Below are 20,898 nucleotides of genomic sequence, written 5' to 3' on the forward strand. Positions count from 1 at the left end.
CACAGCAGTCATGATCTTCCAGTGCTCTATCATATCTCCCCTTAATCTCTTTTCCAAGATGAACAGTCCCAGCCTCTTTTAATCTCTCCACTGAAGCTGTTCCATACCCTAAATAATGTTTGTTGCCTTTTCTGTACCTTTTCCAATTCTAGTAGATCTTTTTTGAGATGGGGAGACCAGAACAGCAAACAATATTCAAGATGTGGGTGTACCATGATTATACAGTGGCATTTGATATTTTCTTAGTATTTATTACTTTCATATTATTCTGTTTGGGTATTTTTGGACTGCTGTTGCACATGGGGCGGATGTTTTCAGAGAACTATCCAACATGACCGCAAGATCTTTGAGTGGTAACAGCTAATTTAGACCTTATCTTTTTGAATGTATAGTTGGGATTAGAGTAACAGCCATGTTAGTCTGTATTCGCAAAAAGAAAAGGAGTACTTGTGGCACCTTAGAGACTAACCAATTTATTTGAGCATAAGCTTTCGTGAGCTACAGCTCCGATGAAGTGAGCTGTAGCTCACGAAAGCTTATGCTCAAATAAATTGGTTAGTCTCTAAGGTGCCACAAGTACTCCTTTTCTAGTTGGGATTAGGTTTTCCAATGTGCATTACTTTGCATTTAACAATGAACTTCATCTGTCATTTTGTCATCTAGCTCCCATGTTGGGAGATCCTTTTGTAATTCTTCGCAATCAGATTTGTGCTTAACTATTTTGATACAAAATTACTCAGCAGCAAGTTCTGCTACCTATTTACCCCCTTTTCCAAGATAATTTATGAATACATTGAACACCACTAGTCCCAGTACAGACCCCTGGAGGATGCTGCTATTTCACTCTCATTCTGAGAGCTGACAGTTTATTCCTACCCTTTGTTTCCTGTCTTTTAACCAGCTACTGGTCCATGAGAGGACCTTCTCTCTTATCCAATGACTGCTTACTTTAAGAGCCTTTTGTGAGAGTCCTTGTCAAAGGCTTTCTGAAAGTCCAAATACACTATATCCAATCGATCACCCTTGTCCACACTAGTTGACCCTCTCAGAGAATTCTAATAGATTGGTGAGGCATGATTTCCCTTTACAAAAACCATGTTGACTCTTCCCCAACAAATGGCGTTCATCTGTGTGTTTAATAATTCTGTTCTTTACTATAGTTTCAACCAATTTGCCTCATACTCAGGTTAGGCCTACCAGCCTGTAATTGCCAGAATCACCTCTGGAGACATTTAAAATTGGTGTCACATTAGCTATCCTCTAGTCATCTGGTATGGAAGTTGATTTAAGCAATAGATACATACCACAGTTAATAGTTCTGCAATTTCATATTTGAGTTCCTTCAGAACTCTTGGGTGAATTGCATCTGGTCCTAGTGGCATATTACTGTTTAATTTATCAATTTGTTCCAAAACCTCCTCTACTGACATCTCAATCTAGGACAGTTCCTCAGATTTATCACCTAAAAAGAATGGCTCGAATCTCCCTCACATCCTCTGCAGTGAAGACTGATGTGAAGAATTAATTTAGCTTAGGGTTCTCATATTTTAGGTTCCCCAAAAGAGGACACTTCCAGTGGGGATGGGGACGGGGAAGCTGGAGAGGGAGTTCAGTTCGTGTTGGAGGGGTGGGTACACTGGAAGGGTTACCTGGGGGTTACTGGAGGGGGTTAGTGTCACTCCCTGGCAGGGAGGCTGGAGCAAGCCCAGGATGCAGCACCAGCATTCAGTCAGCATCTCCCTGTGGGATCTCCCTCCTTAGGGCTGGAAGCCAGGGTCTGGCAGCTGGGGCTGCAGGGGAATGGACCAATCAGGAAGCAGACCAATTGGGGATCTTTCTGAGCTGCAATGACTGCTCTGCAAAAATTCCAGACATTGCCTGTTATTTGAAAAAATCCACCCAGACAGAAGGCAGAGGATCAAAAAAGAGGCAATGTCTGGGAAAACCCCAGACATATAGTAACCCTAATTTAGCTTCTCTGCTATAGTCTTATGTTCCTTGAGTGCTCCTTTAGCACCTCAATTGTCCAGTGGCCCCACTGATTGTTTGGCAGACTTCCTGATTCTGATGTACTTAAAACTATTTTCTGTTAGTCTTTGGCTAGTTGCTCTTCAAATTATTTTTTAGCCTGCCGAATTATACTTTTGCACTTACCAGAGTTTATGCTCCTTTTTATTATCCTCAGTGGGACTGGACTGCCAATTTTTAAAGTGTGTCTTTTTGTCTCTGCTTCTTTTACTTTCTTATTTAGCCACAGTGGCACTTTTTGGTCCTCTGCTGTGTTCTAATTTGGCTTATGAGTTTGAGCCGGTGTTATGGTCTTTTTAAAAGTTTCCATGCAGCTTGCAGGCATTTCACTTGTGTGACTGCACCTTTTAATTTCCATTAACTAACTTCCTCATTTTTGTGAGTTCCCCTTCCTTACGTTAAATGTGATGGGCATGTTTGGGGTCTTCCCACACCCCAAAGATGTTAAATTCAATTACATTATGGTCACGGTTACCAAGCAGTTCAGCTATAGTCACCTCTTGGACCAGAGCCTGTGCTCCACTTAGGACTAAGTCAAGAATTGCCTCTCCCCCTGGGGGGTTCTGGGACTATGCTCCAAGAAGCAGTTGTTAATGGTGTCTACAAACGTTCTTTGAATCCTGTCCTGAGGAGACAAGTACCCAGTCAATATGCGGGTAGGTGAAATCCCCCATTAGAGATGCTATAAAAATGGAAAATGCAATAATAATCTCCAAGAGCATTTCACAATCACCATCCTGGTCAGGTTGTATATTCCTACCGCTATATTCTTATTATTCAAGCATGGAATTTCTAGCCATAGAGATTCCATGGTATAGTTTGATTCATGAGATTTTTACTATATTTGACTCTTTCACATTTTGTGCCACTCACCCACCAGCACAACCTACTCTCTAACTCCCCCCACCCCCAGCAACTGATTTCAGAACTGTAAATCTTCCTCCAGAATGGTCTAGTCTAGTGGTCAGGCTATTAAAAATTCCCTGATCTGCCAAAGACTTTGTGGGCTACTTAGGGGAAGCCATTTGTCCCTCTGGGCCTCATTCGCCTTCTGTAAGATTAGAGATAAGAACATTTTCTGACTTCACACTGTTGTTGTGAGGGTAAATACATTAAAAGAGTGAGAGCTGCTCAGATATTACAGGAATGGGGGCTGGTCCTGCCTGAAGTGCCATCCTGCAGCAGGCCACAGCACGAGAGACATACTGCCTCAGTTTCCCCCTTCAGGTGACCCAAAAAACTTTACTTCAGTCTTTCTTGGGGGCAGTTTATTACCCAAACAGTGTGCCAATGATCCATAATACAAATCCAAACACATAGGCCAGTTGTCACCTCAGCCCAAGTAGTCCTCTCATCCCTCAAGTCTTCTCATTCCTCAGTACCCACGTACCACACACCAGCACCTTTGACCACACACATGTTCCCCATTAGCCCTCTCTTCTCCCTGTACCAGGGCAGCCACACTAGCCCCTCCAGCCAGTCATCCCATAATCTTTCTGCTAGGTGCATCCTTGCCAAGGGAGTATCCCTCACGTCCTACCCTCAGTTCCTCTTGGTCTAGCTCTCCCGCCCTAGAGATGTCAGGAGGTAAATAGCCCTACTGTCCCATTTCCAAAGCCAAGGGCTGAAGGCTTTCCAGCTTAGAGTCAGCAGGCAGCTCCCTCCACTGCTTTTCCTCTTACCTTCAGCCCTCTGGCCCTGGCTCAGGGATATCAGCAAACCTCTTTTAGTGCTCCTCTACCTTCAGCTTCCTTCTTGGCCCTACCACAATCCCCTAGTCTCCAGCAGCTCATACCTACCCTTCCAGACTGAAACAGTCTACTTTAGCTCACTGGGCCTCCCTGATTCTTTATAGCCAAAGATGCCGCCTTGCCCTCTTAATTGGCCAAATGGGAGCACCTGCTCTGGCGCTGGGGCTCTGGAGCTACTTCATTTACTGGGGCCAGCCACCTATGGCAGGGGCCATATAAGTGCCTAGGATTGGTAGCTATGAAGAGATTCTATCTGCTATGACTAGATAGAATTATAATAATTTAGGCCCCTATTCACACAACACTTGAACCATGTGTTTAACTTGAAGTTGAAGTGCAGTCCTGAGCTGGGAACTTAGTTTCAAAAGTGTCTTTCCCCAACTGCAGAAAAACAGCATATAAAACATCTATCAACGAGGGGCTGCCGGCAGGGCCAAAATACCTTCAGAAAATGGTGTGAAGATGCCTTTGATAAGTGAACAGGGATTGGCTGAGACAGATGTCAATGGGGAATGAGTTCCTCTTGCTAGGCTCCACTGCAACAAAGACACAATCGCCTGCTGCCCTGAGACACGCGTACAATATCCAGAAAAAGCAGATGGCGAATGTCAGCCAGCACTGGGCTCCAGGAGGAGGGGACAAGTATCACCAGAGCTTACATTAATGAAGGCTTTTAAAAAAGATGTAAACCCCATCCAGCATACTAGAGAATACAACTCTGGGGGAGAATTTTTGCTCTCAAAAGAGTGAATGTACCTGGGCTAATTTACTTTTCAGCATAATTCTTTTGCCCATAGCTGTGTCCCCATAGAGATTGGTGGAGAAATAATGGAACATTCACAGGTCTCCATAGAAAGTAAAGGTTAGCCAGCCAGCCAATCTAATCACTTCTCCAATGAACCCCTTTACAGTCCATTACAAACACTATTTTTTTCTGATCAGAACAATCCATTAAATGCTGCTCAGCCTGGATTTTCACATTTACTAGAGTTATTATAATTGTAATGTTTCTGAAAGGATATTTTAAAAGTTCCAGTCCTCACAGAAAATGCCTTAGGAACAAATCCCACTTGCCTTTCTCATATGACTTCCAAAGGGCTACTCACATGAAGAAGGCAAGCAGGTTTAGTGTATTATAACAAGACCAAAACCAAGTGGGAATTCCATAAGGACCAGAGAAAAACACAGTTGCTTCCTAGCTTGGAAGAAAGATGGCTTTGTGGGTAAGGCACTGCATGGGCACACAGATTTGGGCTCAGTTCCCGTCTCTGCCATAGACATCCTGTGTAATCTTGGGCACGTCATGTCACTTATCAGTACCTCAATTTCCCCATCTGTAAAATGGGGTGAATGATATTCACCGCCATTGAAGCATGCTGAGATCTACTGATGAAAAGCACTGTCTGTGTAAGAGCAGCTGTAAAATGGGGCCCATAGTTCTTCTTTTGTCATAAGAATGGCCACACTGGGTCAGACCAATGGTCCACCTAGACATCCTGTCTTCTAACAGTGGCTAATGCCAGGTGCCCCAGATGGAATGAATAGAACAGGTAATCACCAGGTGATCCATCCTCTGTCGCCCATTCCCAGCTTCTGGCAAACAGAGGCTCGGGACACCATCCCTGTCCATTCTGGCTAAGAGCCATTGATGGACCTATCCTCCATGAATTTATCTAAATCTTTTTTAAACCCTGTTAGTATCTTGGCCTTCACAACATCCTCTGGCAAAGATTTCCACAGGTTGACTGTGCACTGTTTATCTGTCTTATCAGTACTTAGCCTGTAAGCCTTTCTGGCAGGGATTGTCTCTTACTATGTACCTAGCACAATGGGGTCCTGGATGTCAGCTGGGGCATCGATACTACCGTAATATAAATAATACAAAAACCAAACAGCTCTCTGGACCCAACTGCCACAGCGAGCTCACAGATGTTACCTTGCTCCGGAAAAAAAGAAGGGCTGCATGGAATTTTGGAGGGTAACTGTTCACCCTTCTATACCATTGACTAACCCGCCTTTTTTCTGTGGGAATATGAGCCTTACCCAAAACCACCTGTCTTTTGGCTGCCTTCAGTGGCCTTTGGCTCAAGCCCTGATACTTTCCCCATTATTCACCTTACTGGTGCATATCTAAACTGGTGAGTAGTCAGTAAAAATCGGTGGCCAGAGCCTCTGTGTTTTGCAGAATGTGCAGATCAGGTTGCACGGGGCCACAATAACCTGCCAAGCCATACCTCAGGCAGGTCTGTTGGGGGAGAGGCACAAAATACATTTATTTAAAGAAATGCCTAAGGCCTAATATTTTGTTGAAACCTAAAAGGAACATGGGAACTGCCATATTAGGTAAGAGCAGTGGTTCATCTAGGGCTCAATCCTGCATCATTGAAGCCAATGGGAGTTTTGCCATTGACTTCAATGGCAGTGGGAGCAGGCCCCAAGTCCACTTTCTGTCTCTGACAGAGGCCTCTACCCAATGCCTGAATAAGGTGGGAAACACCAGAGTGGACAGTTTTGGAATAACTTACTCCCAGTGGGGGAGTTTCTTCCCAGTCCCCTTGATTACACTGGTTTATACCTAGGAGCATGAAGTGTTTTTAGCCTTTTCAAATGTTAGGTGCTTTAAAAAAACCAACCAATCAACCGAAAAACAACAGGGTATGGGACTGTGGGCTGCTTTGTTAGTCAGAGAAATAGCCATATAACTCTAGCTAAGCAAATCACCACACTGATCTCTTGTGACAATGAGTTTCACAGACTAATCATAAGTTGTGCAAAATAGTTTCCGTCTGTCACGTTTTTGATTTGGTGCCTTTCAGTTTTTTATCAAATGTCCCCTTATTCCTGTATTTCAAGAGGGTAAATCGGAGTGCCCTGACATACTATTCATCATTTGTGCACCCACTGCTATGTCCCTCCTTATCTGTCTCCTCTTTAAAAAATCTCAATTGTTTCATATGGCAGGCTTTCCATCCTTCTGATTAGTTTCGTTCCCCATCTTGGAATGTAGTTGAAATCTATTTCTGCTCTATTTTGTTTTTACAGTGGGATGGCCAGAGCTGACAACGGTGAGGATGAAGCAGTGATTAATAGCTCAGCATTACAATATTTCTAATATTATTCTCCATCCCAGTCCTTAACATTGTACTATTTGACTGCCAAGGCAATGCAGATCCAGCATTTCTGAACCACTCTAAGCTCTGGTTAGTTTATGTGCATATGTATTTGTTTTCAAGTAAAGTGCATCACAAGCTTGCAGCTGTGGTTTTCTGAATATATTTACAGTAACTCCTCACTTAATGTTGTAGTTATGTTCCTGAAAAATGCGACTTTAAGCGAAATGATGTTAAGCAAATCCAATTTCCCCATAAGAATTAATGTAAATGGGGGGGTTAGGTTCCAGGGAAATTTTTTTTTTGGCCAGACAAAAGACTATATATATATATATACACTCATACACACAGTATAAGTTTTAAACAAACAATTTAATACTATACACAGCAATGATGATTGTGAAGCTTGGTTGAGGTGGCGAAGTCAGAGGGTGGGATATTTCCCAGGGAATGCCTTACTGCTAAACGATGAACTAGCAGTTGGCGGAGACCTCAAGGGGTTAACTCGTTGTTAATGTAGCCTCACACCCTACAAGGCAGCAGGAATAGAGGGAGGGGAGACATCATGGCAGACAGAGACGTGTGTGTGTGTGTGTGTGTGTGTGTGTGTGAGTGAGTGAGTGAGTGAGTGACAGAGAGAGATGCGCATTTCCCCTTTAAGTACGCTGCCCCACTCTAAGGACACTGCCCAGTTAAGTTAATCAGCAAGCTGAGACCACAGCTCTGCCAGGAAGCTCCCTCAGTCCTGAGCCCTATCGTGTGTCTCCCTTGCTCTATGGAGATGAGGTAAGTGGGGTGCAGGAGCAGTGGGGAGGGGGACACCCTGACATTAGCCCCCCTTTCCCCAGCAAGCAGGAGGCTCGGGGAGCAGCTCCAAGGCAGAGGGCAGGAGCAGCACATGGCAGTGGGGGGAGGGACAGCTGAACTGCCGGCAGTCGATAGCCTGCTGGGCAGCTGCTGCACAGGGAATTTAGCGGAGTGGGGAGCTGATAGGGGGCTGCCGGTCCACCCTGGTTCCAAGCCCCCACCAGCTAGCTCCACCGGGCTGCTCTTCCTGCAAGCAGTGGACAGAGCAGGTGGCTGCCAAATGACTTATAAGGGAGCATTGCGCAACTTTAAACGAGCATGTTCCCTAATTGATCACAACGTAACAATGAAACAACGTTAACCGGGACGACTTTAAGTGAGGAGTTACTGTATTCTGCGATGCTTGGAAAGGGGGTATTTACAATGGGGACACAAATGATCTTCCTACCAAACAGGGCAGATTTCATGCCATCACGGTAATCGGAAACCAGTTTGCTTCTGGCATTTTGCGCTGATCAGCAGCAATGCATTATCTCCCAATCATAATATCCAGCCCCAGGCGTACCACGAGTAAGAAACAAGGCAACTTCTAAATAGCTTGCTGGAAGCTGATATGGAGCAGGAATGCAGGGCTCCAACATTAAAGGGTTACACTGACATTACAAAAAGAAGAGGAGTACTTGTGGCACCTTAGAGACTAACCAATTTATTTGAGCATAAGCTTTCGTGAGCTACAGCTCACTTCATCCGATGAAGCATATCCGATGAAGTGAGCTGTAGCTCACGAAAGCTTATGCTCAAATAAATTGGTTAGTCTCTAAGGTGCCACAAGTACTCCTTTTCTTTTTGCGAATACAGACTAACACGGCTGTTACTGTGAAAACTGACATTACAGTGACTGGTGTGCCATAAATTCTACAGATCAGACAGAACAGAGCTGCTGACACTTCTTCAAAGTAAGGAGCACATTTTATATAGGGTGTGTCTGGTGGATGGTTTTCCATTCTAGTCACAATCACAGGGGGCACCTCCCCTCTTGTTTGTGTTCAGGGGGGCCACTCCCCCTCCTGCGTATGATCACATAACATCCCCATGGAAGCTACAGGAATTGCTCACAATGAAAAGTAACACGGAGGAAGTATTTAAAGTGCTTTTAGCAGGTCTTTCAATAACATTTAGCAAGTGGAAATGAAGAGGAGGGGCCAGCACCATGTAACCCACCAGCTCTCAGCAGACCACACTGTGGGATTATCTGATCTAGATTAGACAGATTAGTATCAGGCTAGTGAAGCTCACAAATCAATGCCACCAGACTTTGTTTTAAATACATCTATTTATTTACAAAGTTCACAGGAGAAAATGACATGTTCTACCAAATCCCCAAACTAGCAAATATTCTTTGTTCTTTTGTTAATTTAACATTTTGAAAGGAGGAAAAAAAACAGCCTTGCTGTGGTGAGACGTTGCTGCAAAGCAAAGGCTGTATGTGTATGGCATGCCATGAGCTAACTGGCTCCTCTGCCCCAGGGCCTTTACTCTAGCCAGCCAGTGCTCCCTTTCGTTAAACTAAGGGTTTTGTCTGAGAATTTTAACGCCTGGGAAAGGTTTGGGTCAAACGCTGCTTTCTCGGGGAGTCTATGCTGGAATTTTTAGTCATGTTTTAACATGTCCACTCATACCATTGTAAACATTAGTGTAGACAGGACACATGGGTTACTACACTAAGGATACACAACCACAGCAGTTAACACGGGTTAACTAATGTGTTAAAACGCAACTAAAATTAAAGTATAGCCATATGATCAATTATGCTGATGTGAATGCAGCTTAACTCCATTGGTTTCAGTGGAGTTGTTCCAGATTTACATCAATGTAGCTGAAAGAAGAATTTGGCTCTTCATGTATAAGCAATATGCTTTGACTCTCCATAGATAACCATACTTTGTCTTCCTATAGCTCTGCCTGACACCACCACATCCCTCACTAGATCATCTAGTTTTATATTCTGGGTTTAAAATTTGTGGTCTCAGTCACAACTAGAAAGTTAACCTAATGTGAGCTAATTATTGCACATATTTAATAAGGAACAACACTACTATTAAAATTATTACAGAGGATTGGTCCATATTATATAAATTAGAGACCCCTTAAATTGTACAGGTCATACCTAAGGGACTGATCCTGGAAACAAGCATGCACATGAGCAACTTTACTTGGGGGAGTTTGGTGACGCTATTCATGTGAGTAAAGTTACTCATGTTTGCACAATTAGACCCTAAAATCTTAAAATCCAATCTTGCAGGACACTCATATGGATGGACTCCTGCACCTGCATGGACCTCCTTGCAGTTGGGCCTTATAGTTTGTAAGATCCTGTTAATGAGAAATCAATTTCAAAAGGGCAAAGGCGCCCTTGGAGCTTCTGTGGCTATCAAACCCAAACAGAACAACCTCAATATTTGGCACTGTCTCTCACAGACAGTCCTAAAAATTGTACATAGCAATTTTTACTGATTCACATGTAATAAGTTAACAATGGGGTTTCTGGGTAATTGACGTCATCTCGCCCTTTGCTATTTTGTTGCCTTTCACTAGTTGTACGCCAGTCTCACGATTCTAAGTTGCCTATTCAATACAAGTATTAAGAAAAAACACAAAGAATTATAGAACTCCACAAATAGCAAAACAAAAATCTAGTCTTTTATGACTATAATGCTAGAATTAACTGCCCTTCCTATATCTCTCTAAAAGTCCATCTGTGAAGCAGTCTCAGAAGGGGGTTATGTACTCTTTTTTTATGCTAGCGCTGGTCTCAGTGTAGCCTCCAGTATCTCGGGTAGCACTGAAAGCCCTTTTTCCAGATCTGTGTGGGAGCAGTAGTTTGTAGACGGCTGCCCTGTATTTCTTTGAAATGAGGTTGTAGAGGATTGGGTTGATGCATGCGCTCAGATAGAAAAGCTGCAAAGCGAATATATTAAAGTACTGGGAGAAAAGCATCGTGCTGGTATCCTGAGTGTTTATAAATATGATCCTGCCCACATGGAATGGCAACCAGCAAATTATAAATGCCAGAACCACCACAGCTGTAAGACAAAACAACACACACAAAATAGTTAATGGTCAGGATTCAGACTCATTAAACCACTAACATTCTGAATGTCTAGGTACCAAAACATATAATATATTGTAAATCTGATTCTGTTCTCATGACTTCCTCTTCTTACACTAGAGTAGATCAGGAGTAACACCAGTGAAGTAATGAAGTTATATTGGTGTAAGAAAATGGGAACAGCATCACATCCATTAACTACTTTTCAGAACAAACTAAGGTAATTGGGAATCTCTCCAGCAACATTCCTAGAGATTATTTAAATGGGAAAGAGTACATACTTTAGTGAATATAAAATTGTAAACTATTGTATCTTCCCTATAATAGCAAACACAGTAAAAATGAATTTATGTAACATTTTCAACTTCATTTATGTAATATGAAAATTAAGAGGAAAACCAGAATGAGGAGTGTTTTTGTAAAAGTGCACAGCAAATGTATTCTTGTCATCGATTTATTTTTAAACATGGATACGTTGAAAAGGGCTGTACCGTTATGCCTGTTCTAACACGCTGCACAGTTAATGTGTTCTCTCTACTGGGCTCTTACTATAATCTACCGTGTACATTATTTTTAATTATTTCTATTTACAAGTTCACGAAACACATACAATTCCTTTGTATTACTTGTGACTTTTCAAAAGATAACATATGGCCAGTCAATTATAGAAAAAATTTAATGGTCCAAATTCATCCCTTTGTGTAATTCCACTAGCTTCAAAGGAATAACCAAGGATCCGTTTGACCCATATGTCAAAAGACACTGTCACCTTGAAATTCACATTTCTGTCAGAAAACTTGGTCCTACTCTAGTTAAAAGAAGAATCTAAGTTTACTACATCTGAAAGAAGTTCGCAAACACGTATTTTTCTCTAGTGGTTTTAGTTTCTTTGCTTTGTGCAACTGACAGCGCTCTGTATGCAGTCAGTTTCTCTCTTGTTAAAAGAGCTTTACGTATGGCAACAGAGGCAGAAAAATCTTCTGACACATCGGGCCATAATGTAGAAATGATGCTCAATCAACAACTGGAATCTTTTAAAATTAGCCAATATATTACAAAAATGAACGCTGGCAATGTTAATTCAACTCTATAAGTGTTAAGAACCTAAAACTAACTGTGTCAATGCACGTAAATAACTGGATTGTTGAACAACCACCAAAGTTCTAAAATCTATTGTATACATTTTTCTCTAAGCACTTATATCACAGTTATCACAGAGTATTTCAATGAGTGGTTTCAGAGTAGCAGCCGTGTTAGTCTGTAGCTGCAAAAGGAACAGGAGGACTTGTGGCACCTTAGAGACTAACCCATTTATTTGAGCAGAAGCTTTCGTGAGCTTCAGCCAGGGCTGAAAGGATGGGGCCCAGGCCGGTAGCACCGGTAAAAGGCGGCTGCCAGGACCGGCTGGCACGGCTGACATTACAGAGCTGCTGTGGCAGCGCTTTGAGAACTCTGCTTGAACGTCACTGCCCCTTTGCGCCCCCGACCGGCGGCCCTGCCGGGTCCCGACCAGGCCAATGGCGGGGCGCAAAAGGGGCAGCGACGACCTGGTAGGGTCACTGATGGGGGCACAAAAAGGGCAGCGATGTTAAAGCGCTTTAATATCGCTGCCCCTTTTGCCCCCCCTCCCGGCCGCCGACCGGGGGGGAGGCGGGGGCGGGCAAAAGAAGTAGCTGCCGCGGGGCTGCGATTTAAAAGGGCCCGGGGCTCCGGCTGCTGCCGCCTCAGCAGCCGGAGCCCCGGGCCCTTTAAATTGCCACTGGAGCCCTGGGTGGTGCGGGCCAGGGAGCGCAGTGGACTGGCTGTGGGACACTGACCCCCAGCCCAGCCCCCCAGCCCCTTCCGCCCAAGGCCATGCCCCTTCCGGGAGTGACGGAGCAGCCCCATACTGGTAAGATCTGCATTTTACTTTCACCACTGGCTACAGCTCACTTCATCGGATGCATCCGATGAAGTGGGCTGTAGCTCACGAAAGCTTATGCTCAAATAAATTTGTTAGTCTCTGAGGTGCCACAAGTCCTCCTGTTCTTTTTACAGAGTATTTTAGTATCTCCTCTGCTTGCAGATGAATGTTATGCATTCCTGCAAGCATGGCTTTGTGGTCTAATCAATATTTTCTAAATACATAGACGGCTGGGAGCCACATGTTCAATACCGGCAGGGTCTGTTCAACCCTTTGCATTTCTCCTGTAGCTGTCTGATAGAAAATAGGTGTGTCAGATGAAGCCTTAGAATTAAAGGAATGAAAATCAGTGCCATTGAAGTCAATGGGAGTATCACCATTGACTTCAGTGGAGCCAGGGTTTCATCACAAGTCTTCTTTGCTGCATGGGCCCATAATGATTTGGTAGCCCTTTTCGTAAACATGTACCTGACCCCAAATTCTCCATTCTCTTGCTGCCAGCCTGGTTATCCACCTCTGAGATGGCTGAATTTCAGTTGTGCTACACAGATAAAGTTAGTGAAGTTAGTTGGCTGTTAGGAAGTATTTTAGGTAGTAGATATCCCAAATATTATTTAAAATAAAATATTATAACCAAGTGCATTTGGGGGATGCTGATGACTATGGTGCACGCAAATGTATGAAAGCAAGATTTAGCAAGTACCCCAGAAAATCTGCTAACGGGGAAACCTATTAGGCAAGGGGAAAAAAATCTCCCCAGGGAAGAGGCAGAAGCCTCATTATTAGAGTAATTTTAACCTGGGCAAAGGTTTGGAGAGAGCATGAACCTCACCTACAGCTAGAAATTGGCCGAGTACATCTATAGGGACCAGTGGAGGCTTGCTGCGGTCAGAGGTCACCAGGCCCCACTGAGCAGTTTGACCTAAGGGATTTTTCTACCTCTGATGTCCCCGCTCTCAGACACATCCCTGCTGAAATCGGTAGGGTGCAGACACTGGCCGAATCGTGCCCTCTGAAGTTCTCAGGCCTCTTCACCCTGCAGTTCACCCTGGAGCCACCCCTCAGAGGTGGGCCGCGGGGAGGGTGCAAGGTTGCCATGGTCTGTACACGGCTGATCGAGCCCAGCCTGGGGGAAGCTGGGCGGTACCTGGGTAGCGAGTGAAGGAAGGGGCCGATTCCCTGGGACTCACCCAGGATCCTGATGGTCTGTCTGTGCCCCTTCTCCCTGAGGGCCGCGTTGGGGCCCTGGGGCCGGACTTTGCTCCTCCAGAGCGCCCTGCCGATGAGGCCGTAGAGCACGTTGAGGCAGAGGACGGGCAGGATGAAGTAGCTGGTGGTGACCCACAACATGATGCCCAGCAGGCCGGACTCGGTGGCCAGCGGCGTGAGCCGGCACTCGCGGCTGAAGTCGGTCTGGTTGTCCCGCTGCTCCACGCCCACCAGGAAGAAGAAGGGCCCGGCCGAGAGCAGGGCGAAGGCCCACAGGGCCCCGATCACCGCCTTGACCCGGCGCTTGGTGATCACCACCTTGGCCTTGAGCGGGAAGCAGATGGCCAGGTAGCGCTCCACGGTGAGCGCGGTGATGTGCAGGATGGTGCAGTAGGTGCAGGCCTCGCCCAGGTAGTAGGAGAGGCGGCAGAGCAGCTGGCCGAAGATCCAGGGCCGGGAGCGCCAGAGGCGGTAGAGGTCGAAGGGCAGCCCCAGCAGGATGAGCAGGTCGGACAGGGCCATGCTGCCCAGGTACAGGTTGGTGGTGGTCTTCAGCTCCCGGCAGCGCCGCAGCACCAGCAGGGTCAGCACGTTCCCCGCCACCCCCACCAGGAAGAGCCCGAGGCACAGGGCGGTGACCGGGATGAGCGCGGGCAGCGGCAGGGAGCTGCAGAGGCGCTCGTCGCACGGGGACCCCGCCCACGCCTCGCCCTCCGCTCTCGGGGCGCTGCAGTTCTCGCAGCCGCCCCCCATGGCGCCGGCGGCTAGGCCAGGGGATGGGGCTCGGGGGCGCCGCCCGGCGGAGCTGGGAGAGGGGCGCCCCGGCCGCAGGCCATGGTGGGCGGCGAGCGCCGCGCTGCCAGGGCCGGGGCCCCGCTCCGGCGAGGCGGGAGCCGCCGCTCGGACTGTTCTTCGGCGGCCGGGGGCAGAGCCAGGAGCTGCCACGCGAGGGGCCGGGCTGAGCTGGGCTCCACTGTCCCCTCCTCTCCCCGTGGAGCTTATATCGCTCCGGCTTCTAATCTAATGACTGGCCCCAGCGCGTCGGAAGCCCATTTTTCACTGCTGGGTAAGTGACTACGAAAGCCAGGGACAGCCCCAAGCGTGCACCTGCCGCCAGCAGTTTTTGCTTCAAAGAGCTCCGTCCATGTTCCCAGTCAGGAATCAGCGCCCCTCCTAGGCTTAAAAGGAAAAGCACGAGTCAGAACTGGGCAGCTGGGCTTTAAAAACCGAACTGAACCGGGGCTTTTAAGGTAGAGTTTTTCGTTCGGTCTGTTCAACTCCGCATGAATTGAACACCGCCTTCCAACAATTCTCAAAACAAACCAAGCGGAAACCATTGATTTTTTTTCTCCCGCTTTCAGCCAAACCCTTGAATTTGGGATGCTGTCGCCCAGGAACAACCGTAAAATGCGTTCCTATTTGCCTGAAAGTTCTCACCACCGAGCTCAGCCTTCCAGTTTGGAATGCAACTCAAAACTATAGCTTGAGAGTTACCATGCAGCTTCTGGTTCTGTTGGGACTACTTCACACAGAGCTATTTTCCCAGCCATGCTACAGTTAAAATATAGGTTTCAGAGTAGCAGCCGTGTTAGTCTGTATTCACAAAAAGAAAAGGAGGACTAGTGGCACCTTAGAGACTAACCAATTTATTTATGCTCAAATAAATTGGCTAGTCTCTAAGGTGCCACTAGTCCTCCTTTTCTTTTAGTTAAAATATAGTTTGTCCAGTAGAAAACGTGCACAATTTACAAGACAATGTTGTGCTGGTACACACAACTTCATTTTAGAATCTGAAATAGCTGGTTAAAAGTTGCAGTCCCTGCTTTGATCTTACTCAGAATTCCTTGCGGAAGTTTTCCCTAAACAGGGGCTGCAGGTACGTATGACAAAAATAGATTTAAAAGAACTTGTATGAATGGATCATGTGGAAAAATAGATAATTTTCTTCTGGGCAAGAATTAGCTTTTTGTACTGTAACTGCTATTTTAAATCACTGCTTCTTAGTCTTCTTGCACTAACTTGTATTGCATAAAGTAGGTTATATGCAGCATTTAGGAACTATAGAATATTGTGATCCACTTTGTTCAATGAAACTGTGACTTTTAAATCAGCGTTTACATTTAATACCCATTCCTTTCTTCACTAACAAAACAATATGGTTATGAAAGCAATAAGGAAAAATAATTTACAGGAGAGCAAAGCTAAGTTCTTGAGGGGGCCATTTAGGGATCTGGGGCAAAAATTGGGGATTGGTCCTGCTTTGAGCAGGGGGTTGGAGTAGATGACCTCCTGAGGTCCCTTCCAACCCTGATATTCTATGATTCTATGAAGTTTTAAGAAAGACACTTAGTATAGCAATTTTCCTAATCTCCCTATCAGACTGATGTTTGAGACAGTGTCTGTTCACACTCATTTTGTCATAAAATGGACAGAATGCTTAAAAGGGGTGAATACTATTTTACATGAATTGTTGTCTTATTAAAAACTATGTCAGTCTGCCAGAAAAGTGGAGAAGTCCAGGAAAAGTTCAGTTATATCCAAAGATCAATTAACAAACATGGAAAAAGAATGATACTTTTATTTTCCACACATTGTAAAGATACTTTTGCTACATAGTTTGTGTATATTTCTATGAGATTATACATTTTTCGTCTGTATGAAGTCCAACATTATACAAGTTTAAAGTGATATGTTTGGTACTGTATCTATAACATTTTAAAAAGTTTAGAGTTTTTTTGGAATGTACAGTATATGAGGTAAAATTAAGATTACATTAAAAACTGTCTTCACTGCAGTAATCTGCACTGAGGTTCAAATGGCAAATACACTATTAAATGACATTTACTATCAAAAATAGGAGTTCATTTGAATTTTACTATGAAAAACATAAGCCACTGCAGTTTAACTGTAGTGACAAATCTTACCATTTTAGACATTCAACCGTATAGAAATCTCTGGGCTAATACACTCAATCTCATTTGTACTGCCGAACATGGCACTTTTAAGAAGGTTCTAGAAAACATCTGCTGTCACTGTATTTTGTGGGAAGATATCAGCCTCTACATAAAAGTGACAAATTTAAAATAAAATGTAAACATACAGTACATTTTAAAGACAGATCATTCTTACCACTTGAGGGCCAAGTTCTTATCCCTTTCTTTTTTAAAACAAAACTCAACAACATTATTCTACAGCACAGATCATTGGACATAGAAACAATTACAATACATGCCCGTTCTAATATAAGAGAAATTCTTCAGAGATCTTCAAAACACAAGACAGAGGTTCTTTTTATTATTATTTTAAGACTGACAGAAGTGCTTAATACCATTAAAAATGCTAAATCCAACACAAGTAGAAGTCGTTAGTGATCCACTATCTTGTAACTGAAATAAATTAAAGCTAATGACAAAATGGATAAGAGATAATGTAAGTGTGATGAGACAAGAATTTTTAACATAGTTTCACTAAAAGCTTTATGTAATTGGCAGTCATTGACATCTGGCAAGATGTTCACCGGGCTACTTAATAAAGTTAAGTCTGGTCATTCAAGAACTCACAAATGCAAGCTCACAAAACATTGATGGATTATGCAATTGCAAAGTGCTCTAATGCAACATTAACTACATGCAATCAACAATTTGGTACAGTATCCAAAGAGACATTACATTAAATGTTCAGTTCTCATGAAAAAGAAGGTTGAAGTTTTCTGGTGCAAATTATTACACTCCCCCCTTCCCGATTTGGTGCCCCAAAGAAAAAAGGCCATGCTTCATTCCCGTGGTCATGGCAAGTGAATGCAGGGGTAACAGCAAAAATCATGGTTATCCGAGAAAATTTATACACATTATCAATAGAGGGTACATATATCTATATAAACAGCACCCAATCAAATAAAGGTCTGATTTCAAAAATGATTTTTAACTTACTTCTTTAGTGTTAGATCAAAAAAGCTCTCTCTCTTCCATGTTTGTAGGAAGCTAAAGAGGCATTTTTATGAGTAAACATCATATCGGGGCCAAGATAAACCATTTGTGCCATATCTTTTTAGTCTTACAAAATGTATACTTGCAGTGGAAAACTACATTTATCAGATAAGAATCTTCTTTCATGCATTCACTTCCATCCAGTTTACTGCCTGAGAAGAGCCCCTTCTAGTTTTCATCATAATCCTGCTTCCCAAATAATTAAGAGAAATGAGGAGGTAGAAATACAGCGCTAGATTTCTTTCACAGCATCAGACTAACATTTTATACAGCACAAGTTTGTTAGTGTAACTTTTAAATGCATTTTACTCATTTCCTCCCTCTCTTATGGTACTAATCCTTAAAAATGTGGACCAGGTTACCATTATTACACTCCTGCTTATTGGTCAGAACCTTATAATGATACATTGCTTGCCTTATATAAAGTTTGTACTGCAAGAAGGCATGTTAAAGGAAATATTTCTGTGGCTTGCATTCTATAATCTGTGCCAACGTCTACTTAATAAGCATTTTAAATGGCTGAAAAGATGTGCTACAGTCCCAATGCTGATGCTAAATGCCTGTTTCTGTAAAAGCAAGAGAACAGAAATATTTTTAGAATATGAGAATTTAAAATGTAATGGGCAGCATTCTAAAAGAAAATTGTTTTTCTCACTTTATTACAAAGTACTGAATGATAAAGGCAATCAGAATGGAAAAGACAGCAAAGAGCAGCAGGATGACAGCAGCACACTGTTCATCACTTAGTGTCTGTTGTGTCCTTGAGATTTCCACAGTGTCTTTGTTGGTGCTGGTTGGTGGTTCAGTTCTCTGAGAGATGAATTGTACTGTGGTACTGTAGGGGCCTATCAGGTCCTGATGACCTCCTGTTTCTTGGCACTGTCGAATGGCACACACACGAAAACGATATTCACAGTTCAGCTGGAGGCCTGAATGCCGGAATGACCAGTCAGGCCCCTTATAAATCTGTCAAGAAAAAAAAATAAACAAAAACACTTCTAACAAACAGGCACATTGTGTTTACTGTAAAAATTTAAACTAAAAATGCCATACCTATAGTTTAATAGGTCTCTATGTTTACTGTTGAAGTGACTGTGAAAATAGCAAGGGCTTCTTAATCACCTGTGTTTTCAATGACATTTTTCTAGCCATATAGGCAGAAAAAATTAACAAAGATTAATGGAAAAGAACTTTAATGCCCAATTAAATTTATTTTCAGTCTTTTGGTAAAATATGTAGCATTACGAACTCCATTAGATTATAACTTGCAAAGCACCAAATGTAGCTCCTGTAAGAAGCCTTCACTTTCAGTAAACATCTTAAGTGTCAAATATGATGTAAACCTCATTGTCTCACCATGGGTTTCTAGGTGGATTAATCAGATGTCAGATTGTATGCAGTGTTCTTGTAGCTGCGTCAGTCCCCGACTATTAGAGAGAAGAGGTGGGTGAGGTAATATCTCTTATTAGACCAACTTCTGCTGGTGGCTACTAGAGAGACAAGCTTTTGAGCTACTCGGAGCTCTTCCTCCCTGAGCCCTGGGGAAGAGCTCCGAGTAGCTCAAAAGCTTGTCTCTCCAATAGCCACCAAGAGAAGTTGGTCCATTAAAACATATTACCTCACCTGCCTTGTCTCTAGATGTCAGATTACCATATTCATCAATTCTAACCAAATCCCCACACATTTTGCTAAACTTAAGCTACACTCTCTTAAAAAGGTCACCATAAATTCTCCCAGCAAACTTTGGATCCAGTAAAGAGCCTTGCATAGGGCCGGATTTAAGGGCAGGCAACCGCCCGGGGTGCCATTTTTGCTGTTATCATGAATGAATACAGGTTTACGGATCCTAGCATGCATATTTATCATCTTATATGACAGGGATAAATCATTCATCAAAGTCGTAAAATGGGCTCCAAATGCAATAAAAAAATAAGGTATTCAGAAGTTTAACAAATGGAGAAGGGGGGGCACCAAAGATGCTCTTACCCCAGGGCTCCATTTGGTCAAGGGCTGGCCCTGCCTTGAAAAGCCCTCTTTGTGATTCTTCTTACCTCACAATTCAGTGGTCCCAGCACCCTGTTAGTGTTCATTCACATTGTTCCTTAATCTATCTATTGGGTGACGAAGCCCTATCTTTCATTGAACTCACTGCTTCTTCAACATTCTGAATGCCTGCCTCACTAAAACCTGAGGCCTGGTCTCCTAAGAATCCATGTTTGTAGATCCATTTATGTCTGTGGAAGTCTCATTGAAGCCAATGAGACTCCATGTAGGCATAATGGTCTGGGTGGGTGGATTCATATGCTGTGTGGATGCCCATCACTAGTGCAGCATACGTTAATTTCTCTCTTTAAATGCTTTTATCTTTTTCTCTCCCATTATTCAATCTCATATTTAAGTGGAGTACTGGTAGCAGTAAACAAACATCAAATTATCCAAAACCTTTTCCTATAGTTGATTTCATAGTATTGAACATCGTCTAGCAAATAAATGCATGCAACTACTACTGTGTTTAGTGGTGGAAGAAATAATCAAAAACTGTTTTCTAGATTTAGGTCTGGATGCTGTTGCTCATTTGTACTTACAGGGTTAATTTACTTACATAAATAAATGCTTTCTTTCAGAGGTTAATAAATCTAAATAACTCTATGTGACCCTGTTTTGCTTGTCTTGATCCAAAATTTGATTTAAAGATGTTTTATGAACTAATATAATTAATCAGATGCACAGTCAGATTTCATATAGCTATAATATATTTTCAGAGGAAATACGGTACTTCTCAAACTGAATTTGCTTGAAGATTGTAGAAATAGTACATGAGAGCTCTTTCTACTACTTGCTACATAAAGTTTTACAATAACCAAAATTTCACATCACATTAAGGGCAGATCTTCTGGTCTGGTCCAGCTATACTGACAGCTGCCCTACTTTACACCTGGTTGCCCATGGACCCAAGGGACCATTCTGACAGCCAGGGACTTCTAGAATATATAGA

The 20,898-nt window shown here is 43.4% G+C and overlaps 2 protein-coding genes across 10 annotated transcripts in view; both read right to left on the minus strand.

The window, feature by feature from the left end:
* Positions 1–8,821: 8,821 nt before the first annotated feature.
* Positions 8,822–14,777, minus strand: MLNR (motilin receptor). The gene is made up of 2 exons (XM_007072361.4): positions 13,899–14,777; positions 8,822–10,779 (listed from the first exon to the last, which is right to left on the minus strand). Exons 1-2 carry the CDS (start codon positions 14,668–14,670, stop codon positions 10,466–10,468), a joined length of 1,086 nt encoding a protein of 361 aa, XP_007072423.2. The 5' UTR covers positions 14,671–14,777; the 3' UTR covers positions 8,822–10,465.
* Positions 14,778–16,475: 1,698 nt separating this feature from the next.
* The window catches only part of FNDC3A (fibronectin type III domain containing 3A), a 202,150-nt gene continuing 197,727 nt past the window's right edge, over positions 16,476–20,898 (minus strand). For all 9 annotated transcript variants that reach the window (XM_037893504.2, XM_037893497.2, XM_043533044.1 and 6 more), the window contains one exon: positions 16,476–18,869. In XM_037893504.2, coding sequence (XP_037749432.1) covers positions 18,555–18,869 — 315 coding nt within the window. In that variant the 3' untranslated portion in view covers positions 16,476–18,554. The remainder of the gene's footprint in view (positions 18,870–20,898) is intronic.

This window comes from Chelonia mydas, chromosome 1 (assembly GCF_015237465.2).
Source record: "Chelonia mydas isolate rCheMyd1 chromosome 1, rCheMyd1.pri.v2, whole genome shotgun sequence".
NCBI lineage: Eukaryota > Metazoa > Chordata > Testudines > Cheloniidae > Chelonia > Chelonia mydas.